Raw genomic sequence first — 26,447 nt, 5'->3', positions numbered from 1 at the left:
TAGTCTGCATAATAGTAAGTCTTCTATTTTTTGTTTGAATAAAAATTCAAAATAGAAAGCAAGAGTAATATCAGAGGGGACTGGAGACATGACTGATGAGCAAAGAAAATGTTATTTTAGAGCCAGGAATGTCTGCATTGTTCATTCTGGACCTTATTTTGAAATTGTCATATTTTTTAGTTTTCGTGAAATTGGCCAAATTGCAAATTTCTGACCACATTATTAGGTAGTTGGAATCGGTAAATGGGCAGTTTCTTGTACTCAATCGATAGAAAAAATGGAGTTCTAAAGAAATAGCTATGAGTTTGGGTGATTGGAACAATGGAATTAGCCGAAAATAGGGCTCAAAGTGGGCGAAATCGCCGATTTGTAAACAGCGCCGAGGTCGCTAAGTTCGCGAGAGCATAATTCCGTCAGTTTTCCATCAAATTTCGTTTTTGTTGGTGTAATTACAATCGGGAAAAGATTCTCTATCATTTCATAAGAAAAAAATTATTTTTTTTTTTTTTAAATTTTGCGACACCAGGAGACACCTCAGGATTGGGGGTTGCGACAGTCAAAGGGTTAATTCTCCAGACATCCAGAATAGAATGTTGAAGATTGAAGCCTACTGTATACTGTATTACAAAAAAGTTTGTAATATATCATTGTTTGAGATCAATAAAATATAAAATCAAATTTCCTCAGATATCATAAACCTACTCGAGAATCTTTAGCTACTCTGGACTATCGCAAAGCACAAGAAGCTCGTCTAATTGGGCATGATGATGACAATATTTCAATTCATCGAGGCCTAGATGACATTCCAGCTCCTGCCACACCAACCTCGGCTCTCTCAAGGTATGCCTAGGCAGATGATTATATCAGCTTATTTTTTATTCCTGTTTACAGTAAAACTTGTGGACCATGAACTGAATTAAACTAAAAAGTAATTTATTCTGCAAAATATTTTTTTTATTCTTCTAATATTTGAATAATGTCTTCAGATTGGAATCATGTATAATATTCACAAATAGTGCATAGATTTGAAAATGGAAATTACATGATGTTTGGGTCCATCCTGGACCATTGTTTGGTATTCTTGATTCCACTTACAATTTGTAGGTTGTAAAGTAAAAGGACACAAGTGCAACTAATGTGACATTTATTGTGGCAACGTTTCGCTCTCCAGGAGCTTTATCAAGCCATTACGTAATGGCTTGATAAAGCTCCTGGAGAGCGAAACGTTGCCACAATAAATGTCACATTAGTTGCCCTTGTGTCCTTTTACTTTACATATTGTCGGTAATTCTACCAACTTTATTACAATTTGTAGGTTATTTGTGATATGTTTCAGTCACAGTATTGTAACTTTCATAGGTAACTGTATAATACAGTTTTCTGTATTGTGTTTAGATGGAAGACCCCTTGTACCCTGTTTGAGAAATACTGTAGCTTTGTTCACTATTTGAAAACCTGCATTATATGATAACAATTCAATTATTGTTTTGTCCTGAAATGCGTAAACATTTCCATTTATTCCATATCATATTCTATATTAAATCCAAAAAGTTGTTCTGCTAATATATTTTTTTGAAGGTGTTGAGAAAATTTTTTACTCTTATCACTTACGGTTTCGTTTTTGGATAATGCTCAATGGACATTATGGTTTTTTAAAAAAAACTGGCTATCTTATTTCATATTTTAAGCATTCTAGTCTTAATGTCATATGTTAAGTATGAGGTAGTACTTAAATAGTACAGGTACTTAAGTACAGTAGGGCCCCATTTTACGGCATTCCGCTAATACAGACATTTCAAATTATGACCAAAACTCGCTATACGGCTCCCCCCACCTGACTTTCTAATACGATCACCGCGCTCCACCCAGTATGTTTATATTCTTCATGAGCACCACGTCTCTACATTATGTCTTGAAATTTCAAGTGTTTTTAAAAGTTATTTCATATTTTATACGTATATCTTTTCTTTTCTTTCAACGTACCAGCCGTATCCCACCGAGGTGGGGTGGCCCAAAAGGAAAAACGAAAGTCTCTCCTTTCAAATTTAGTAATATATAAAGGAGAAGGGGTCAATAGCCCCCTGCTCCGGGCATTTTAGTCGCCTCCTACGACATGCATGGCCCATGGAGGAAGAATAATATGGGAATAATATGGGAAAAGAGGAAGGTGGCAACAACAAGTAAGAGGGAGGTGAAAGTGTATAAACTAAGGGAGGAGGAAGTTCGGGCGAGATATAAGCGACTATTGGCAGAAAGGTGGGCTAGTGCAAAGATGAGTAGTGGGGGGGTTGAAGAGGGTTGGAATACTTTTAAAAATGCAGTATTAGAATGTGGGGCAGAAGTTTGTGGTTATAGGAGGGTGGGGGCAGGAGGAAAGAGGAGTGATTGGTGGAATGATGAAGTAAAGGGTGTGATAAAAGAGAAAAAGGTAGCTTACGAGAGGTTTTTACAAAGCAGAAGTGTTATAAGAAGAGCAGAGTATATGGAGAGTAAAAGAAAGGTGAAGAGAGTGGTGAGAGAGTGCAAAAGGAGAGCAGATAAAAGAGTGGGAGAGGCACTGTCAAGAAATTTTAATGAAAATAAGAAAAAATTTTGGAGTGAGTTAAACAAGTTAAGAAAGCCTAGGGAAAGTATGGATTTGTCCGTTAAAAACAGAGTAGGGGAGTTAGTAGATGGGGAGAGGGAGGTATTAGATAGATGGTGAGAATATTTTGAGGAACTTTTAAATGTTGAGGAAGAAAGGGAGGTGGTAATTTCATGCACTGGCCAGGGAGGTATACCATCTTTTAGGAGTGAAGAAGAGCAGAATGTAAGTGTGGTGGAGGTACGTGAGGCATTACGTAGAATGAAAGGGGGTAAAGCAGCTGGAACTGATGGGATCATGACAGAAATGTTAAAAGCAGGGGGGGATATAATGTTGGAGTGGTTGGTACTTTTGTTTAATAAATGTATGAAAGAGGGGAAGGTACCTAGGGATTGGCGGAGAGCATGTTTAGTCCCTTTATATAAAGGGAAAGGGGACAAAAGAGATTGTAAAAATTATAGAGGAATAAGTTTACTGAGTATACCAGGAAAAGTATACGGTAGGGTTATAATTGAAAGAATTAGAGGTAAGACAGAATGTAGAATTGCGGATGAGCAAGGAGGCTTCAGAGTGGGTGGGGGATGTGTAGATCAAGTATTTACATTGAAGCATATATGTGAACAGTATTTAGATAAAGGTAGGGAAGTTTTTATTGCATTTATGGATTTAGAAAAGGCATATGATAGAGTGGATAGAGGAGCAATGTGGCAGATGTTGCAAGTTTATGGAATAGGTAGTAAGTTACTAAATGCTGTAAAGAGCTTTTATGAGGATAGTGAGGCTCAGGTTAGGGTGTGTAGAAGAGAGGGAGAATACTTCCCGGTAAAAGTAGGTCTTAGACAGGGATGTGTAATGTCACCATGGTTGTTTAATATATTTATAGATGAGGTTGTAAAAGAAGTATATGCTAGGGTGTTCGGGAGAGGGGTGGGATTAAATTATGGGGAATCAAATTCAAAATGGGAATTGATACAGTTACTTTTTGCTGATGATACTGTGCTTATGGGAGATTCTAAAGAAAAATTGCAAAGGTTAGTGGATGAGTTTGAGAATGTGTGTAAAGGTAGAAAGTTGAAAGTGAACATAGAAAAGAGTAAGGTGATGAGGGTATCAAATGATTTAGATAAAGAAAAATTGGATATCAAATTGGGGAGGAGGAGTATGGAAGAAGTGAATGTTTTCAGATACTTGGGAGTTGACGTGTCGGCGGATGGATTTATGAAGGATGAGGTTAATCATAGAATTGATGAGGGAAAAAAGGTGAGTGGTGCGTTGAGGTACATGTGGAGTCAAAAAACGTTATCTATGGAGGCAAAGAAGGGAATGTATGAAAGTATAGTAGTACCAACACTCTTATATGGATGTGAAGCTTGGGTGGTAAATGCAGCAGCGAGGAGACGGTTGGAGGCAGTGGAGATGTCCTGTCTAAGGGCAATGTGTGGTGTAAATATTATGCAGAAAATTCGGAGTGTGGAAATTAGGAAAAGGTGTGGAGTTAATAAAAGTATTAGTCAGAGGGCAGAAGAGGGGTTGTTGAGGTGGTTTGGTCATTTAGAGAGAATGAATCAAAGTAGAATGACATGGAAAGCATATAAATCTGTAGGGGAAGGAAGTTGAGGTAGGGGTCGTCCTCAAAAGGGTTGGAGAGAGGGGGTAAAGGAGGTTTTGTGGGTGGGGGGCTTGGACTTCCAGCAAGCGTGCGTGAGCGTGTTAGAAAGGAGTGAATGGAGACGAATGGTACTTGGGACCTGACGATCTGTTGGAGTGTGAGCAGGGTAATATTTAGTGAAGGGATTCAGGGAAACCGGTTATTTTCATATAGTCGGACTCGAGTCCTGGAAATGGGAAGTACAATGCCTGCCCTTTAAAGGAGGGGTTTGGGATATTGGCAGTTTGGGGGGATATTTTGTGTATCTTTATACGTACGTATATGCTTCTAAACTGTTGTATTCTGAGCACCTCTGCAAAAACAGTGATAATGTGTGAGTGTGGTGAAAGTGTTGAATGATGATGAAAGTATTTTCTTTTTGGGGATTTTCTTTCTTTTTTTTGGGTCACCCTGCCTCGGTGGGAGACGGCCGACTTGTTGAAAAAAAAAAAAAAAAAATATATATATATATATATATATATTTATTTATTTATTTATTTTACCTAGGTAGTAGGTTGGTAGACAGAAACCGCCCAGGGAGGTACTATCGTCCTGCCAAGTGAGTGTAAAACGAAAGCCTGAAATTGTTTTACATGATGGTAGGATTGCTGGTGTCCTTTTTTCTGTCTCATGAACACTCAAGATTTCAGATACGTCTTGCTACTTCTACTTACACTCAGGTCACACTACACATACATGTACAAGCGTATATATACATACCCCTCTGGGTTTTCTTCTATTTTCTTTCTAGTTCTTGTTCTTGTTTATTTCCTCTTATCTCCATGTGGAAGTGGAACAGAATTCTTCTTCCGTAAGCCATGCGTGTTGTAAGAGGCGACTAAAATGCCAGGAGCAAGGGGCTAGTAACCCCTTCTCCTGTATATATTACTAAATTTGAAAGGAGAAACTTTCGTTTTTCCTTTTGGGCCACCCAGCTTCGTTGGGATACAGCCGGTGTGTTGAAAGAAAGAAAGATATTTTTTTAACAAACCGGCTGTATCCCACCAAGGCAGGGTGGCCCAAAAAGAAAAACGAAAGTTTCTCTTTTTAAATTTAGTAATATTATACAGGAGAAGGGGTTACTAGCCCCTTGCTCCCGGCATTTTAGCTGCCTCTTACGACACGCATGGCTTATGGAGGAAGAATTCTGTTCCACTTCCCCAGGGAGATATTTTATATATACTCTGATAATTATACTTATGTATAACTGTACCTAAATAAACTTACAGATTGTGCTGCATGCTTGTACACATGAAAATCAATAAGTGTGTCATATGTCTCGAGACACCATATTAATAATGATAATAATAATTCATACTCAATAATAATCATTGTCTCATTAAATGTCATATATTACGTTAATATACACATTTTCATTAATCCATCTATGATATTTTTTCAAAATTATATAATAAACATGATATGTAACATATAAACATAATAAATACACCCCACAGTAGAATAAATTAACAATACTATGAGATGTGGTAGCCAGACGACTTGTAGGAGTGACAGCAAGAATAACATTTTGTCTAGTCCAACATCAGAGAAAATGTGTACACTATAATATTACTCGGAGGGAAACGGTCGATGTGTTAAAAAAAAAACCTGTTGAAAATTATTCCTTTCATATGCCTTCACTCAGAGTGTCATTTCTTCTAAAAATGGTGTTACATGAGAATGGGAGTGTTGCTCTTTATTTATTCTGCTGTATCAACGTGGAGACAACTTGTTTATTTCCTCTTATCTCCACGAGGAAGTGGAACAGAATTCTTCCTCCATAAGCCATGCGTGTTGTAAGAGGCAACTAAAATGCCTGGAGCAGAAGGCTAGTAACCCCTTCTCCTATATAAATTACTAAATTTGAAAAGGGAAACTTTCGTTATTCTTTTTTGGGCCACCCTTCCTTAGTGGGTTACGGCCTTAGAATAAATGTCATAGAATATTGTGTGTGGGTGGGATGGCCTGGTATGGTAGGTATGGTAGTCTGGATGGCTACTATACATACCACACTTGATTTGTTACAATAAATACTACTCATCTCACCCTAGATTAAGACTACAAATATTTTAAGGTAAGTAGTGAGTGTACTATATGTGTATTTTACTTTTTTATTGTTTTTTAATGCCTAGTTCTATTGCCAACTTAATATATGTTAGTGTAAACTTGTTATTTAGTATTCATAAGCATTTATAAGTGGAAAAAATGGAATTCCACTTTATGGCGATTTCTGCTTTACGGCGGTAGCCTGGAACCTAACCTGCCATATAAGTGGGGCCCTACTGTATTTGAAAAGCTGTAGGAATAGTAAAGATGGAATCCTTGTTTTGAAGATCATGCTTTAGCTGTGAAACTTGCACCTTTTATCCTGCATATCTTTCATTGTTTCAACAAACCGGCCACATCCCACTGAGGCAGGGTGGCCCAAAAAGAAAAACAAAAGTTTATCTTTTTAAATTTAGTAATTTATACAGGAGAAGGGGTTACTAGCCCCTTGCTCCCGGCATTTTAGTCGCCTCTTACAACACGCATGGCTTACGGAGGAAGAATTCTGTTCCACATCCCCATGGAGATAAGAGGAAATAAACAAGAACAAGAACTAGAAAGAAAATAGCAGAAAACCCAGAGGGGTGTGTGTATATATATGCTAGTTTTAAAAATAGGTTAGATAAATACATGAGTGGGTGTGGGTGGGTGTGAGTTGGACCTGACTAGCTTGTGCTGCTGGGTGTGATGCCGTGCTCCTTCCTTGAGTGGAGGTAACCAGACTGGGTGGGTCATTTGGCTAATCCGGGGGGGTACATGGACCTACTCGGCATGGGTCAGTAGGCCTCTTGCAGTGTTTCTTCTTTCTTATGTTCTTATGTATATGTATATGTAGTGTGACCTAAGTGTAAGTAGAAGTAGCAAGACGTACCTGAAATCTTGCAGGTTTATGGGACAGAAAAAAGGACACCAGCAATCCTACCATCATGTAAAACAATTACAGGCTTTCATTTCACATTCACTTGGCAGGACAGTAGTACCTCCCTGGGTGGTTGCTGTCTACCAACCTACTACCTTGATTATCCTGCATTTTTTTTTTTTTTTTCAACAAGCTGGCCGTCTCCCACCGAGGCAGGGTGACCCAAAAAAAGAAAGAAAATCCCCAAAAAGAAAATGCGTTCATCATCATTCAACACTTTCACCACACTCACACATAATCACTGTTTTTGCAGAGGTGCTCAGAATACAACAGCTTAGAAGTATATACGTATAAAGATACACAACATATCCCTCCAAACTGCCAATATCCCAAACCTCTCCTTTAAAGTGCAGGCATTGTACTTCCCATTTCCAGGACTCAAGTCTGACTATATGAAAATATATTATATTATATTATATATTGTCATTTATTAAACTGCCTTTCTCTTTGACTCATATTTGATTGAAGAAAGTAAAAATTAACTTCTTCACAAAGAAAGCCAAGTTGAGACAGTGCTGTGAGAATGAGTATCATATTTTTTTTTTTTTTATAACATCTGGGTCTTTCATCAGGTACACTATATGTATCTCATGAGTTCCTTATTCATTCTATTCAAGAGGAGTTTTTTTTTAGAGAGGTTCAAATACCATGAGTTTTACTGTATCTAGGATGTATTGTTTTCCAGTTCAATGTTACCAGTTAAATTGTTTGATTAATACAGTAATTTATAACTATTTATCATCCATTAGACATTTTATTAATGTAGTTTGAGTTATGAGACCTGTGTAATTTCAAACCTTTTTTAAGTTTATATAAAATGTGCACCAGCCTTTCTGCTTTTTATTTTTTTTTTTTTAATATTCCTCTTAACAGCAAATATAATTTTCTAGAAATTCCTGTAAACCAACAAACATAATTTCCTTGAAATGAGTTCTTGAATCTACCATTGATCTGATGTTGAAAATTTTTAAATATTATTAATTGCAGTTACAATAAGCAAACATTTCTTTCAGCTTGTAATACAGTGTTTTTTATTTTTTTCAAAAGTCATTAAAGCATTTCATTATTTATAAGAGTGTGAGTTTGCATAATTTTCTGAATGAACTGTAATCTTTTACCTTTTTTTTTTTTTAAGTATTGAAGATTCATTAACCATGTACAAACTCATAACTATTGGCTGAATAATAGATAAACATTAATTTCTTGATATTAAAATCAATCTATAGAACTTTTATATGGTTAATGTGGGGCTATACTGTTGATTCATTGCTGTACTTAGAAGATTAGAGATGATTAGGTTCTAAAGTGCTTTCAGAAAATTCTGCTCATCACACTTATTGTAAAAAGTGATGTACAGCTGTGCCAAGTAATGTGCATTAAATTTTGCATGTAAATATATTTGCAGTATATGTGATTGCATATAATATATATACCTGTGGGATAAATTAACTGATGATAGTTTGGTGTTTTGCTTGCTTTATTGCACTTACTCTGCTTAATAGGAATTTTGAAATACACTGCATAAAAACATCTTAAAAACTAGATTAGTTGTTTTATAGTGCATATGATTATGCAGAATTTTTATTATATTTTCTCCAAAATTATTGTAGTGTATGATTCAAAATCCATTCTTTATAAGCTTATTTTGTGCAGTGTAATGATAAAGTGTTTTTTTGAAACTAGAATGCATTATATGTTTATTTTGTGCAATGCAACAATAATATCTTCTAAGGAGAAAAGTACTGTGTTTAGATTTATTCTTTGTAAGCATTTTTTTTTTTAATTTTGCATTATGTATATAAATGGTTTTATAGACAAACCTTTTCAGAATATCTTGTTATGTTTGTAACCATATTCATAGTGTGAATGTGAATACTGTACTAGGCTGTTTTTGCAATTTCTGCTTGTCCAACCAGATAGCTGGTTGGACAAGCGGCTATCTGGTTTCCCTGATTCCCTTCACACTCCAACAGCTCGTCAAGTCCCAAAAGCCATTTGTCTCCACTCCTATCTAACACACTCGTGCACACTTGCTAGAAGTCCAAGCCAGTCACTTGCAAAACCTCCTTTACCCCTTCCCTCCAACCTTTCCTAGGACAGCCCCTACCCCACCTTCCTTCCACTACAGATTTATATGCTCTCCAGGACACACTACTTTGTTCCAACCTCTCTAAATGACCAAACCACCTCAACAACCCATCTTCAGCCCACTGACTAATACATTTAGTAACTCCACACCTCCTAATTTCCACACTACGAATTCTCTGCATAATATTTATACCACACGTTGCATTTAGATACAACATCTCCACTGTGTCCAGCCTCCTCCTTGCTGTAGCATTTACAGCCCATGCTTCACACCCATATAAGAGTGTTGGTACCACTATACTCTTGCACATTCCCTTCTTTGCCTCCATGGATAACGTTTCTTTTTTCTCCAATCACGTTTTGTCCATCATCAATTGTATGGCTAACCTCGTCCTTCATAAACCTATCTGCTGACAAGTCAACTCCCAAATATCTGAACACATTCACTGCTTTCATACTCCATCTTTCCAATTTGATATCCAGTTTTTCTTTATCTAAATCGTTTGATACCCTCATCACCTTATTTTTATCTATGTTCACTTAACTTTCTTCCTTTACACACACTCCCAAAAAACACAGTATTATCAGCAAAAAGTAATTGTGTCAACTCCCATTTTGTATTTGATTCCCCATAATTTAATCCCACCTCTTTCCCCAACACCCTATCATTTACTTCTTTTGCAACCTCATCTATAAAAACATGTATGTTAAACAACCATGGTGACAGTACACATCCCTGTCTAAGGCCTACTTTTACTGGGAAGTAATCTCCCTCTCCTACACACCCTAACCAATATACTGTATATTAAAGATGAATATACTTGAAAAAATTATCACCAAGAAATTGCAGCAGTATTGTGGTAAAATGAAGGTGTGGGAGGTGTGTCTAGGAGCAGTAGAGAGAACGTCTGAATCTGACTTTTGCTGCCAGAAATACTTTGAGATCACTGTTTTCTTTATCTAACTTGTCATTACATATGTGAAATCCCTGTTCAAATTTTATTTTGTATGATCTGTGTACATGAGGCCAATTGTGTGTTTAGTAGAGGTGAAAGTAAGGATCTGCAACACTACATACTTTACCACAAGAGCAGCAGCTGCCATGAGACTTGCCCACACATCTAACTTATGTTCTTTTCAGACAGTTAAATAAACACTACTTTACCTTACCTGGTGAAGTATGGAGATTCTCTAGAATATGCTGATGTGTTTGGGCATCAGCTGATGGTAACATAACTGCACCTCAGCAGTCTTTCCAGATCCATACATCCACTAAACAACTCAGATTCATACTTCTACTCAACAACTGAGATTCATACTTCCATTAAACAACTAAGATTCATACTTCCACTAAACAGCTGAGATATACTTCCACTAAACAACTTAATTGTTTAAACACTTTTTCACTATTATCAATGACCAATTTACTCAGCAGTTGTAGAGAGACAGCTAGAGTAGACACATCATCATAAGAGACATGTGAATGTGTCATTACAGTGTAACTATAATGTATGATACTGAACTTTAGTGGATGACTGATATTAATTCACAGTAAATATCCACTTCTAACTTTTCATGCAGATTTTTTTTTAACATGCTGGCCATCTCCCACTGAGGCAGGATGACCTAAAAAAAAGAAACACTTTCACCATCATTCACACTATCACTGTCTGGCCAGAGGCACACAGATAAAACAGTTCAGGTGGCCCTTCAAACAGCAAATATCCCAAACCCCTCCATTAGAGTGCAGGCATTGTACTTCCCACCTCCAAGACTCAGGTCTGGCTAACTGGATTTTTTTTTTTTTAACACATTGGCCGTTTCCCACCAAGGCAGGGTGGCCCCAAAAAGGAAAACGTTCACCATCATTCTCTCCATCACTGTCTTGCCAGAGGTGCACTTACACTACAGTTATAAAACTGCAACATTAACACTCCCTCCAGATATTTTGTATAAATTAAGTAATGTTTGATTTGAATATCAAACATAGAATTTAAAGCATAAAAATTTAAAGACAGAGTGGGTTTATCAAGGGTATAATTCAGAAGGATGAGGATGGATTGTTAAGGTAGTTTGTGCATTTAGACAGTATAGAGGAATAATGGTGACCAAGTGGGTTTAGAAATCTGTTATGTAAGTAAAGAGGGGCAGGGGTTGTCTTAGGAATGATTAGAAGGAGTAAAGGAGGTTTTGAATGGTAGAGGCTTCAGCATCTGGCAGGCTTATGTGAGCATGTTACATCAAAGTGGAGGAAGTCAAGTAGTTATTATGGCTTGACATACTGTTGGATTGAGGGCAAGGTACTGTTTATAAAAGGATTCATTAAAAATGGTTAGTTATTTTTGAATCCTGTAGGTGAGAAGTACAGTTCATGCATTCTGAGAAATAGGTAGGGATGTTGCAGTTAGGGGGTCATTTGAATTACATTGTCTGCACATTTCTGGGAAGACAGTTATTGAATGAGTGATGGTGGTCACTCTATCTTGGGAGAATACCAAAGTGTTAAAAATAAAAGAAAGCATTAGTAGACATGACTTGCTCTCTGTTAGCAAGGATGGCCCCAGCTCTTCTGTCAGGAAGCAAATTGAAAAATCAACTAGAGTTTATTACTTACATTTTTTGCAGTACTTATTTGTATTTACAGTGCATAGTATCAAGATTTTCATGTGTCTTTTTTGTTGCATTGCATGAAAATTGTACTGTATTTAGTCATGTTATAAGAAGGTTTACTGTACTCACTAAGCTTTTGTTTTACTGTTGCACTTCTGTTTTTTCTTTGTGCATGTTGTGTGTGATTTTTTCTTTCTATTAAAGCAGTGTGGGGAGATGTAATCATTATAGTGCCTGATTGTTCATTGTTATTCTGTTGTGGCAGCTTCTGAAACTCAATATTTTAGAAGGCTGATTTTTTTTTTATGCATTTCACAGAATAATAAATATTACTGTATCTGGGTTTGCTATAAGTTGGAAATTATCAGCTTGCTGTCTTGGGTTTATTGTAATTCCACCAATACTTGATAAAAATTGAGAAAGAATATGTTTGTGCATTTGTATATGTTTTCTTTTCCCAGATTATGAACCAAAGCCATTTTGTTCTTGAAGTGCATTTCTGTGTCACATTAACAGTACATACTATGAAGTGAAATGATTATTACACTGATCAAACAGTAGCTAAACCAGTCCAGTGAGTTGGTTATTACACTGATCAAACAGTAGCTAAACCAGTCCAGTGAGTTGGCTATTACACTGATCAAATAGTAGCTAAACCAGTCCAGTGAGTTGGTTATTACACTGATCAAACAATAGTTCAGCCAGTGAGTTGTATAGAAGTAACCTTTGCTTAGGTGACTAAAACTCATGATGACATTTTGGTTTGACTTGGACTATTAACAAGTCATGCAGAGAAACAAGAAGGGACGGGGGCCAGAATACGTACAAAAGAAGGGTGGGGATGGGCATGGTAGAATGGGAGGAAGGAGTAGTAGTGGTGGTGGTGGTAGTAGTGCTGCACTAGTTGAGTAAAAAACAAGAAAGAAGTAGTAAGATTAGTAATGAAAAAAATGGCCAAGAGTGTAACATTAGTGACAAAATAGTAGTAGTAGTAACAGTGGTGGTAGACTGAGAACTGGAGAACTAAAGAACACTGCAGAAGAGCTACTGGCCCATGTGGGTAAGATGAAATTCCTCTTGTGACAAAAGCCCCCATAGGTCAGAACCCACTGAAGTAGAAGATAGGAAAGGCAGTTAAAAATATGGAAAAGGTGAAGAGGTAAGGAGAGAAGGTAAAGATCAGTTCAGGTCATGAATGTTCTGAAGTTTAGAGCATTTAACGATGTAATGAGAAAGGGAGGCATTTACAGAAACAAACCCAGGACCAAGATTCACGTTAAGAATTTTGTGTATAAGAGATGCTCTGAAACAAGATGGTGTCTGTGAAGAGTGAACAATTTCGGCAGAGGACCAATATATAGGATGACCTTGATCTTTAACATGACAGAAAAGAGCATTGTTAGTGTCAGCAAGGCTAACACTTTTGTGTCAGAAAGAGAGCAGCCAGTTACTCCAAAGTATTGGAGCGGACAAGAGGGTTATAAAATGGAGCAGACACTGGAAGCATCAGTGGCAGGGGGAGAGGTATTAACCAGATTACTATGAAGGGTATTAGTTTGGCAAAAAGTAAGTTTGATGTCTAAAAGATGGAGAGTGTTAAGATTTAGGAAACTAGGAATATGAGGAAGACAAAGAACAGGAGAACAGAAGTTTTTTTTTGAGTCAAATGCGGAGGGCATGGAGAAAGAGAGAAACAAGAACAATTCTTGACTTCAGGAGTATGGTAAGAAAAGTAGTGAATGTACATGCCACTGTGCATTGGCTAGTGATAAACAAAATGAAAAGCCTGTTCCCAAGTGATGAACATGCACTTGATGGAAAGAGCAAGATTGTTAAGGGCATCATATATATTCTCACCCCCTTCTCTTCTTGCTTCTCTGTGTGACTTTTCAATGCTCCAAGTCAGATCAAAATGTCATCATAAGTTAAAGCTTCCATAGTGTGGGTTATTTGTGAATTGTTTGAGCCACTTATTACTTTTATTCTTTTCTTCATCAACTTGGTCATTACACTGGTAAAACAGTAGCATAACCAGTCCACTAAGCTGGATATTACACTGACCAGTCAGTAGCTTGATCAGTCCACTGAGTTGGATATTACTCTGACCAGTCAGTAGCTTGATCAGTCCACTGAGCTGGATATTACTCTGACCAGTCAGTAGCTTGATCAGTCCAATGAGCTGGATATTACTCTTGACCAATCAGTAGCTTGATCAGTCTACTGAGCTGGTCACTACTTTGATGAATCACTTGCATGACCAGTCCACTGAGCTTGTCATTACTCTCGGTGAGGCCACAGATAATAAAAATGGAAATGGAAGCTTTCAAACTGCATTATATTAAAAATTAAATTGGTCATAAGTGAACCATAATAGTTGTGCCACTCTGGATGGGCAGCTAGGCAGAGAGTGAAAGTGAAGGTTTTCCTCTTTACCAAACCTTGCTAGGAAATGGTCAGTTTCTGACCAAATATTAATGAGTGTCATGTTCAACCTACAATACATTATTTATACTCTTTACATAAAGCATACTAAATGTAAATACAAATACAGTATTAAATTATTTTTAAGTTGATAAATCATTGCATAGATTTGAAAAATTGGTTTGAGTAGTTCGTGTGAATTAACACTTGATGTTCAGTGGGATTTGTTTCATTATTAGATAATTGTAGGTTTAGCATGTATAAGTGTGAGGAGATTCTAAGATAAATCTCTTAAGTGCCTCTTCTGTTTGCCTGGGGATGCAGTAGCTGTCGTATTAGCTTTGTCTTTTACTCATCTGGTTTTGGCAGTATTTTAATTATTGGAATCCAAGAAGTATACTTGCTTAATTTTCATTGAAATGTATATGGTCCATATAAGCTATTGCTGATGGTGAGGCCCAACTCAGCATCTGAACTTGCCTAATTTTCACTGAAATGTATACAATTCATATGAACTGTTGCTGATGGTGAGGCCCAACTCAGCATCAGAACTTTGCTAAACAGTCTTAAAATACTACAGGTCTTAAAATACTACAGGTTTCTCTAGTTATAAACATTCAAACCTACATATTGGGCATTTATGAACTAGTTGAAATTTTATAACTGCTGAGCTTCCATACAGATGTGTGAAATTAAATCACCCTTTGAATTTTTGGTTTCTGTACAACAACATTAGTCAGTTGAAAAATTAGAAAGGCAATTTGTTTGTAAGTTGGGGACCTCATGTATTTATGCAATTAAAATTATGAAAAAATACAACTGTTAATCATAGAATTGATGAGGGAAAAAAGGTGAGTGGTGCGTTGAGGTATAAAAAAAACGTTTCTATCTTATATAGTAGTACCAACACTCTTATATGGGTGTGAAGCTTGGGTGGTAAATGCAGCAGCGAGGAGACGGTTGGAGGCAGCGGAGATGTCCTGTTTAAGGGCAATGTGTGGTGTAAATATTATGCAGAAAATTCGGAGTGTGGAAATTAGGAGAAGGTGTGGAGTTAATAAAAGTATTAGTCAGAGGGCAGAAGAGGGGTTGTTGAGGTGGTTTGGTCATTTAGAGAGAATGGATCACAGTAGAATGACATGGAAAGCATATAAATCTATAGGGGAAGGAAGGCGGGGTAGGGGTCGTCCTCGAAAGGGTTGGAGAGAGGGGGTAAAGGAGGTTTTGTGGGTAAGGGGCTTGGACTTCCAGAAAGCGTGCGTGAGCGTGTTAGATAGGAGTGAATGGAGACGAATGGTACTTGGGACCTGACGATCTGTTGGAGTGTGAGCAGGGTAATATTTAGTGAAGGGATTCAGGGAAACCGGTTATTTTCATATAGTCGGACTTGAGTCCTGGAAATGGGAAGTACAATGCCTGCACTTTAAAGGAGGGGTTTGGGATATTGGCAGTTTGGAGGGATATGTTGTGTATCTTTATATGTTTATGCTTCTAGACTGTTGTATTCTGAGCACCTCTGCAAAAACAGTGATAATGTGCGAGTGTGGTGAAAGTGTTGAATGATGATGAAAGTATTTTCTTTTTGGGGATTTTCTTTCTTTTTTGGGTCACCCTGCCTCGGTGGGAGACGGCCGACTTTTTTAAAAAAAAAAAAAAAAAAAAAAAAAAAAAATATGCATTATATAAGAAAAGAGACTGTATATTTCAATCTCCATTGGAGATCTTCATCAGTGGACAGAGGTCAAAATATGGTCTCTTTTTTTTTTTTTCCACAGTATTGCTCTGTATATGTGGGGTTTCTCAATCCATTGGCAAGTGTCTGCTATACTTTCAGGTTTCTTCATATTGTATTGTTTTAAGGCATTTTTTGCTATAGTTCGGGTGTTCGGTTTGCTTGTATATATTGACAACGTCTTTTATATGGTTCATACCTACGAAGTATCGAGTAATGTATTCAGTAACCGCAACTAGTGATATTGGAGTGTTCTTGCCTCTTCAGAGTCAGAAAAAATCTTCAGGGCCTTTACTTGTCAAGGAGAGCAGAATGCCAGTGTGCAGGCATGAGATATGGTGGAAAGTGTTCATGCAGCTATACTCAGACCCTGAAAGCCAGGTACCTAACACATATTACACTGTTTTGCTTACAAAAGTGAGCATATGCCACATGAGATTAAGTTTGTTGCATTTGTGATTAACAGATCATTTGATTAATTGAAGTATTAATATAAATATTACTGTATATAATGGATTTTGTCATTTTTGTGTTTTTATCTGAATATATTATCCTTGTCATCAATGATTTTTCTCATGCTCGAGATAAGGGTGTATGGATAAATTTTAAGAATAGAAATAAAAGTATAAATAAAATCCGGGCAGTGAGCATGCACGTGTCAAGCATAAGTTTGTTTCCCTTATGTTCCAGGTATTACATCACTTATTTCTTGTCCATCCTTGGCATCTTACCTTTATGACTTTCTTCATCATTTTTATACAAGCTGTTAATGAACTTATCCTAGGAAAAAAAAAAAAGGAAGTTTGTACTAGGGTAAAAAGAGCACATTTTAGTAGTAATGTAAAGTTACAACTAAATACAGTATACAGTACTTTATATACAGAAGAATTTTATAGCATGCTTTTTCTTCAGAAGGCACACACTTGCTGGTAATGGAATTTTTTTTTCTTTCTTATCAGAATTGGACACATTAGCAGTGTCCTTTTAACCTATTCTATATGATAATGTAGTTACATAGTGGGAGTTATATTTTCTTGTCATGTTTCATCAGTCAGCAGATGTCATCAAGTATTCAATTCTATATGACTCACGAAATTGTAATGACATGTTTGCAAACAAAGCATTCCACGGGTGGGGGTTAGAACCCGCAAGTTCTAACCCCACCCATGGTATAGTTTATTCATATTTATTTCTTATGCTTTAATTTTAGTATCCGTTTTATTAAGCAGAATTGTACAATACAAATTATACTGTGGACGATCATAATCTGTACAGGTTACATTCCTGAAAACTCCATTATTAATGATTTCTGCAACTTATGGGCTGAAGAATACAGTGCTAATCATGGCATTATGCTGCCCCTCCCCCACACATGTACCAAAACACAAACACATACCATGAAAGATTATAATATATATATTTTCACACTTACTGAGGTTTTAATACTTGGTGCTGCATCCTTTATGCTTAATCACGTCTCTCAGCCATGTAGGAAGACTCACAAATTCTTGAGGGTTTGGGGAGGTATATTATTCCATGCCTCATGTAGAGCAGCCTCCAGCCACGGGATGCAGTTGATATCCTTGCCCAGTAAACTTCGTTTCACTATTGACCAGAGGTTCTCAGTAGGGTTTAGGTCTGGGGAATTGCCTGGCCAGTCATTAAAGAACCTCACTTCACAGTCCTTAAGCCACTGAACTACAGATTTGGCGGTATGACACAGTGCACCGTCCTACATAAAAACCATAGCCCTCACACTTCTCAAACACCTCAGGTAAATTGTCACACAATAACTCCAGGTAATTATACTGGTTCATATACTGGTTTTTGGGAAGCACAATTTCACCAACACTCTGATCACTGAAGCACCCCCAAACCACCAGCGAGTCTGGGTATTTAGTGGTTCCACAGGTGTAGCATGGGTCTGGCGGGTCACTACCTCTGGGCCGGTACACGTCCCTCATGGTTACAGGTGACGGTGAAGGTTGCTTCATCACTCCAAAGTACTTCAGATCACTGTTGAAGATTCCAGTGAAGATATTTCTTTGCATAATCAAGCTTACGTTTCTTCTGTGGCTTGGAGAGGATCGGTTTCTTAACCTGGTGGTGACTACTGTAGCCCAGTTCTTTCAGACACCTCTGAGAGAAGATGTGGGTTCTTTTCTTTCAATTCTCTAGCAGTTATCTTAGGTGTACTCTCTAATTGCTTCTTTAACACAGTTAAGGTATGAACAGATTTCTTCGAGGGGCCAGGCCGAGGTTTGGCAGACGGTAACTCGACACTGCCACCAGCCTTGAAATGCTGCACCCAGTTCCTCACTGAACGCTCACACATACCAACATTCTCCATTATTTCTTTCATCTGGTACCCAGCTTTGTGAAGCCCTATGATTTGAGCTATGGTGTCAGGTGCTAAAGAGTTCCTTTTACCCATAATCAAACATGTATAGCCCCAAAACCAAAGGGAACACTGGACGAAAGATGGGGCAGATGAGAGACAAAAGTGCAACACTTCCTCTCATCATGGCAGCCACATGAGCAGAGGAGTCACTGTGGAATGTGGCGGCAGGTCGAGATGTCATGCAAACGGCCGCTACCTGGCATAATGCACTAACGATAAAAGACCCCCTGTATGGTAGGCCTTTGATTTTCATCATGGCATTATGCCGGGGCGCTCACCTGGCATAATGCCTTGACTAGCACTGTATATGGGAAAAATAGAACTTTTTTTTTTCTTAACACACCTGCTATCTCCCACTAAGGCAGGGTGAGCTGAAAAAGGAGAAAGACTTTCACCTTTACTCGTTTCATCACTGCCTTGCCTGAGGTTCACTGGTTCTACAATTCATTTGCCCCTCCAAACTACAAATATCCCCCACCCTTTCTTCAAAGTGCAGGCACTGTACTTCCCACTTCCTGGACTCAAATCTGGCTGACTGGTTTCCCTGAATCCCTTCATAAATGTTACCCTGCTCTCACACTAGCAGCACACTGTCCTAAAAACCACTTGCCTCCACTCGTATCCAGTGTGCTCACACATGCCTGCTGGATGTCCATACAAAACCTCTTTACTCCCTTTCTCCAACCTTTCCTTGGGCGACCCCTTCCTCGTCTTCCCTCCAGTACTAATTTATATACCCTCCATATCATCCTATTTTGCTCCATCCTCTCTAAGTGCCCAGACTGCCTCGACAACTCCTCAGTCCTCTGGATAATACTGTTAGTAACTGTGCACCTCATTCTAATCTCCAAACTATGAATTCTGCTTAATATTTCCCAACACATTGCCCTCAGACATGACATCTCCACTGTCTTCAGCCTCCTCCTTGCTGCAACATTCACAATCCATGCTTCACACCCAAATAAGAGTGTTGGTATCACTGTAATCTGATACATTGTCCCTTTTGCCTCCCTTGATATCATTCTTTATCTCCACAGATGTCTTAAATGCACCACCCACCCTTTTAACCCTCGTGTTCTTTGGTTCATTTAGTCATTCCTTGACCCATCTGCCAACAAGTCCACTCCCAAATATCTGAACACATTCACTTCCTCTTCCTCTGTTTATTATAGATTTAGCCGGACTTGAGTCCTGGAAATGGGTAGTACAATGCCTGCACTATAAAGGAGGGGTCTGGGATATTAACAGTTTGGAGGGATTTCTAAACTCATATCTGAGCGCCTCTGCAATGACAGTGATTATGTATGAGTGAGGTGAAAGTGTTGAATGATGATGAAAGTATTTTGTTTTTAAGGATTTTCTTTCTTTTTGGGTCACCCTGCCTCAGTGGGAGATGGCTGACTTGTTGAAAAAAAAAAATTCACTTCCTTCATACTCCCTCCTTCCAATCTGATATCCAGTCTCTCATTACCTAAACTTTTTGTTACCCTCATCACCTTGCTCTTTCCTATGTTCACTTTTAATTTCCTTCTTTTACATTTTTGTTTTTTAAACATACCATCCATCACTCACCCAGGTAGAGTGACCTGAAAATAAAAATCACTTTCACCATCACTCTTGCCAGAGGCATGCCGATACTACAGTTCAGATGCCCCTCCAAACTGCAAATATCCCCATCCCTTCTTAAGAAATAATAGTTTTTCTTATCTGACTTTGTTGATGTTAACGCTCTGTGAAATACCTGAACTCTAGTGAGGTTCAGACAGATGAAAGAAAGTACATTAGCTGAAAAATGTTACATAAATTTCGTGCATTATTTGTTACTTTTGAGTTCAGGATGTTTAACAGTTGAAGTGAGTGGAAAGAGTGGTTTTGGACTTATTCCTCATTCTTTTCAGTCTCACTGAGGATTATTTATTGCACAAGCCATCATCATTGTCTCATTGTCTCAATTTGACTAAATCATTGCTTCGCTGACACCAAACACTTGTGATGTCTCCATGATGCATGCATCCTTTCAGCATCTCAGTTACCTCCAGTCTGTTTCCTAAGAGGCATAGTTTCAGTCTTAATCTTCTTTGTTGCTCCACCACATCACTTTCACTGCACATCATTTGGAAGCATGTTATATAAATATCCGGAGATAAGATGGGGAAATGAAAAGAAGGAAAAACTGAGCAATGTGCACTGAGGTAAAATCATACAGTATGCATCCAGATATACTGACCCATGTGGGAGGCCAGTTTGTTTATACTTCATCACCCTCACACCTGCCATGGCTGCCTACCCTGGTACTCCTTAGTGAAAATGCTTGCTACTGATGGCAGTAAATTCTGCTCTGGCACTCCTTAACCCCTAAACGGTCCAAACGTATATATGTATACGTTCACTTGCGTAGCGCCCCAAATTTTTTGAGAAAAAAAAATTGCTTTTTTTTTAATAGGAAAAAAGAGCATATGGTACCCAGGCGTCCCCAATTATTTTAATATGGCGCACACCCATTCTCTCATGTCTAGGTGACTCAGGCTTATCGTGGCAATGTTGAATGAATGACAAAGAAAACGTATATATACGTTTGGGGCGCTACGCATGTGAACGTATATATACGTTTGGACCGTTTAAGGGTTAATGGAAATGCACACCACCATTGGAAATGAATTCCACTCCTGTGTGTCTTAATGGAAATGGGTACACTTCTATTGATATGTAGGGAAAATATCATCATACATTCTATATCAATGTATAATATGTAGTCATGGCCTTGTATATTATTGTTTTCTTTTCCCAAAATTTAGTCATTTCCATTTTAATGAAAGCAAATATTTTAAATTACTTTGCTAGGAAAGATTTCAGCTATTTGGCTGACCCACATTTCTGTCCATGCCACTTTGTACAACTAAATAGTGATTATAACACATTCATGCTCACTGCTCAGGTTTCCAAGTTTTTTTAATATTTATGTGCTTTTATAATTATTTATTTATTTATTTTTTTTTTTTCAATTTTTTTTTTCTTTATGATCAGAATAGTTTTTAATGTAACAAGGGAGAATGAGTTATGACAGAAAAATTTGATCTATAAATGTTGAACTTTATATTATTGTCATTGTGCCCTGGTATAAATTAAAGAACTTATGTGAGTGTAATATAAATGTTTAATCCGTGTATTAGATAACAGTGTCCAAGAATGTTTCATGATTTATGATTAATCTAGAATTATCATACCTTGCGTCATTTATTATATCCATTCAACAGTAGTTGTTGATGAAATAGGCAGTGACATTCATTGGTCATACTCTGTCGTGATATATCATAAACACTGATCAGTGAAATGGTAAATCCCACATTGATGGAAAATAAAAGGCAAAGTGGAGAGGGTCTGTTTATTTTGGCCTCATCCAGTAACCCAGTTCAGATGATTAATAGTCTCTGATTGAGACAGAAATATACAGCTCGTTTCCATTCTCCATTATGTTTTGCATCCATGTTAGATTTACCACTGTCGAATTTTGTATCATTTGTATCATACCCACTCAGTAATATTTGTTGACTAAACAGGCTCTGACAAATTTCAGATACTGTATATGGTTGACTTTAACTATCAGAAAAATATTTGTAGTAAACATGGCACCATTACAGGTTCAACGCTATAACAGGTGTGGAGTTAGGCGGTGAGAGTGATGAGATGGAAGAGCTCTTACCTAGAGTGAATGTATCTGAAGGAGAAGTAGGGGGAATGTTTGAGCATGCTATTGGTGGTGGTGGTGGTGGTGATGATGATGGTAATGACAGACCCACAATAGTGCCATCAGAGTCTCTAGTGGTGCAGCTTTAATGATCTTCTACCACTTGCACTCTTGTAAGTGCATGCGCTTCCTTTTTCATGATGCACTATCCTTGCATGCTTCTTTGCACTGCAACTAATATCTTTTTGCACAAGTATGATAGATTTTGAACTCGCTTCAGAATGCTCTAATCATGTTTATATTTTGCTTTTTACAATTAATAAGAAGCCTTTTAATCATCCTAATGCAAAATAATTTACAGTAACTATTAATTTTCTTTTCTAATGGCTATTTACACTTTTACACAATAAAGGTTTATAAGCACTGCCGGCCATTAAAAACTCACTTATGTATTCCAGGATATTTGGATCTCTGCGAAGACCAGGGAGGCAGGGCCACATTGCAGTTCCAACAGATGATGACTTGGACCTGGAGCTCAAGTTTATTTCCCCATGATAGTTTTACACCTCTTACCAGACTTGTTCTACTATTTTATTGTAAATTAATTTATATTATAATTTTGGAAGAGTTTTTTGTCATTATATTTGTTTCATCACTTAGTCAACAGGATTATTATTTAGTCCTTTAAAAATTTAATCCTGTTAAGAAAATATCATTTGTTATTAAAGTAACTGTTTTTGTAATGAGCTTTAAAGTATAGACACTATTATTGTCATCTTATACCGTAAGTTAAAATTCTATTTACTCTGTACAGTATATGAATGTATTTTATAATTGTATTCACTGCATTCACCTGTGTCTTTGGTGTCAGTCGTGTATGAACAAGGGTCATTGGGTCAAGGTATAATTTCTTTAACTAGAAATTATTTTTGCACAAATATTTCTAAGGAAAATTTACCTCAGGAATTTTGGTTTTCAGTACTGTATGTACTGAAATACAGATGTCCTTCACTTTATGCTGTAGGTGTGTTCCAGATCATGGCAGCTGCACTAAACTCCTTAAACATTTAATGGTGAATAACAAGTGTCTTTGATATGCTTTGCAATTTATACTGATTGCAACTGTACTATACATGGTGTACAAAATTAATTATCAATAGAAATAGGACATTGCTTAATAGAGAAGTCACATACAATGAGGGAAATCTTAATGCTGACAATTCTTTCTTTAATTAATCAGGCCTTGACTGAAAAATTACCAGGTGCTGATAAATCTTACATTCCATGTGAACCTTATTAATTCCAAATTTGTACCATTGAAGAATCCTGTAAAAAAAAAAAAAATACCTAGAAAATTTTGGTACATTATGTATGTACTGAAATGTTTTATGTTTTGGATAGCATGCAGGTGTCAGCTTAAAATTTTCACCTCATATGCCAGGTCTGCCTAAAAACTGGTTTTAAATGTCAGTACAGTGGAACTTCGTTTTTCAACCGTAATCTGTTTCAGAAGGTCGGCCTAAATTCGGTGGGAGACGGCCGACTTGTTAAAAAAAAAAAACAATTAAATCCATTCCAGACACCCAAAAATATTCACAAAAAAATACATTTTTTAAAGATTAATTATAGTTTTACATACACAAAGCAAGGAGAATTAAATAAAATAAAGAAATAAACATTTAAATCAGTATTACATACCTTTATTGAAGACTTGTTGGCTTATGGAGAGAGGGAGGACTGATTATTGTTTAGAAGAGGAATCCCCCTTCATAAGGACTTAAGGTATCAATGCCCTCTCTGGGGGTACATCCCTCCCTGCCTGCTACACTCCCTGCCTCCCTTCCACACTCCCTGTTTCCTTGCTACACTCCCTGTTTCCCTGCTACACTCCCTGTTTCCCTGCTACACTTCCTGCATGTTTGCTTGCTACACTCCCTGCATTCCTGCTACACGCCCTCCATGCTACACTCCTTGCCTGCCTGCTACACTCCCTGAATCCATGCTACACTCCCTGAATCCATGCTACACTCCCTGCATGCCTGCTATACTCCCTGCATGCCTGCTACACTCCCTGCCCATGGCTTATTTCACAGTTGCACTTAATAAACAAGCCACATCAGCTTCCTTGAGTTGTTCTTTCTTTGCCAGGATAGAAGTGATTGTTGATTTGTTTTTGCCATACATCCCATGGTGACTTACTATTTCACAGTTGCACTTAATAAAAAAACACCAAAAACAATGGATTTTAAGGAAATGTTTGGGTGAATGCTTGGAGTACATATGTGCTAACTTGCTGACAGACAAAGGGAGACTGACTCACCTGTGCACAGCATCCTGGGCTGACGTGTCTAATACGGCTGATATATGAGGCAGTGGCCGAAAAAGGAGCAAAATTTCTGCCGAAAAACCAGCCTAAATACGAATTGGCCAATAAACAAAGCGGCCAAAAAATGAGGTTCCACTGTAAATAAAATAACAAGGTTGTTAATTTGGGAAGAAAACAAATCATGGACCACATTTTCAATAATTACAATAGGAACTACCTAAGCACAATGCACTGGATACTGCATCAGGAAATATCAGGGTATGCAAAAACAGTTTTTGCATACTGACAGCAGAAAAAATATTACTACATGATAGGACTAAATTACATTGTAATAAATAATTTATCTTATTTTCAGTAGTTTTTAAGGTAAGTAAAATCAGCCATTTTCTATTGGTTAACTGTACAGTAGAAACCAATGTTCCTGACAAGCAGAGTTCTCTACATATATATAGATTTTTAAGTACTGTAGGACAAATTAAACATCTTTCAACAAATTGGCCGTATCCCACCGAGGCAGGGTGGCCCAAAAAGAAAAACAAAAGTTTCTCTTAACTTTAGTAATGTATACAGGAGAAGGGGTTACTAGCCCCTTGCTCCCTGCATTTTAGTCACCTCCCACGACACGCATAGCTCATGGAGGAAGAACTCTATTCCACACCCCAGAGGGGTGTGTACATGCTTGTACATGCATGTGTAGTGTGACCTAAGTGTAAGTAGAAGTAGCAAGATGTACCTGAAATCTTGCATGTTTATGAGACAGAAATTAAACATACTCCAGTAAAACTATGCAAAATTATCACATTGAAAAGAAACAGGTCAGAACATTTTTGCAGTGCATTAATCATTCTCAAGAAACACTGTAAAGCACACTAGCAATAGGTGACATCTACTCTATATATTATTACTGCATTCATGAGCGATCACTAAATCCGTAGGGGGTTATACAGCACCTTACGAAATGGAAGGCATTCAGACTTGATTCAAGGAATTAGAGCACAGTTCCAATTTAGATCAAGAGTCCTTCATCAGCATAAGGAACCTCCCTTGAGGGGTAGAGTGTGTGTGTGTACTCACCTATATGTGGTTGCAGGGGTTGAGTCACAGCTTTGCCCCACCTCTTCACTAGTCACAGCTGTATAGCCCTTGTGGCTTAGTGCTTCTTTTTGATTATAATAATAATAATTCACTAGTCACTACTAGGTTCATTCTTCTGGCTATAAGAACCTTTAAGCTATTTATAGATTCTGCCTCTACCCTCCTCACACTCCAACAAAACATCCATTAATACTATTTAATCAGGTCACTTCTAGCACACATTTTATACACACACATTTACTTTACATACAAGTTGAAAGGAAGGGCCAGGACCTGGGACTTACCCCTGGAATCACGTATAAGTAAGTACATATACAAGAGGGCCCTGTTTTTATGGCTGTTAGGTTCCTGACCCCAGCAATAAGTGAAAATTGCAGCAAGTGGAAAAGTGGTTTTTTCAATGTCGAATGCATCTAAAATGTCTGATAACATTTTTACACTGTCATATATTAAGTGCTCATTACAACTAGGCATCAAGAAAGATACAAAACTAAAAGAAATACACAGTACATACAATACTTACCTTAAATATATGGCACTGGTTGCCCTTTCCTTATGCACCTGTTGTGCAAAAATGGCAGAAAAGGCACTGAATATAATGAACAATGGCTCACTTGTAAACCAACAAAAATGTGGAACCCTGAAGAGAGGGTGCCAAATAAGCAGGGCCCTCCTGCACATAGTGTTCCTAAAAGAAAAGATATTAGCTTTGTATTTTATGTCAAAAGAAGCACCCAGGTTCACCAATATACGATGAATGCCTGAATTACCGGTGGGAGAAAAAGAAATGTACGGTATCAGATTGCTTTAAAGCATAGTTTAAAGATTTACTTGTTTGAGACAAAGTAGCTTTGATCTGTTGTCTAATTACCACAGCTTGATAATGGTCCAA

General features: G+C 37.5%; 1 protein-coding gene across 8 annotated transcripts in view; it reads left to right on the top strand.

Annotated features, from left to right (window-relative positions):
- Window positions 1–26,116, top strand: part of ATP7 (copper-transporting ATPase 1) — a 121,936-nt gene extending 95,820 nt beyond the window's left edge. For 6 of the 8 annotated variants that reach the window (XM_053778844.2, XM_053778845.2, XM_053778841.2 and 3 more), the window contains 4 exons: window positions 688–840; window positions 16,316–16,429; window positions 22,088–22,307; window positions 22,593–26,116. In XM_053778844.2, the coding sequence (XP_053634819.1) occupies window positions 688–840; window positions 16,316–16,429; window positions 22,088–22,283 (463 nt within the window). In that variant the 3' untranslated portion in view covers window positions 22,284–22,307; window positions 22,593–26,116. The remainder of the gene's footprint in view (window positions 1–687; window positions 841–16,315; window positions 16,430–22,087; window positions 22,308–22,592) is intronic. The other 2 variants (XM_053778849.2, XM_053778850.2) reach the window with 2 other exon arrangements.
- Window positions 26,117–26,447: the final 331 nt, after the last annotated feature.

Source organism: Cherax quadricarinatus, chromosome 32 (genome assembly GCF_038502225.1).
Source record: "Cherax quadricarinatus isolate ZL_2023a chromosome 32, ASM3850222v1, whole genome shotgun sequence".
Taxonomy (NCBI): Eukaryota; Metazoa; Arthropoda; class Malacostraca; order Decapoda; family Parastacidae; genus Cherax; species Cherax quadricarinatus.
This window is presented reverse-complemented; position numbering and strand designations above follow the sequence as displayed.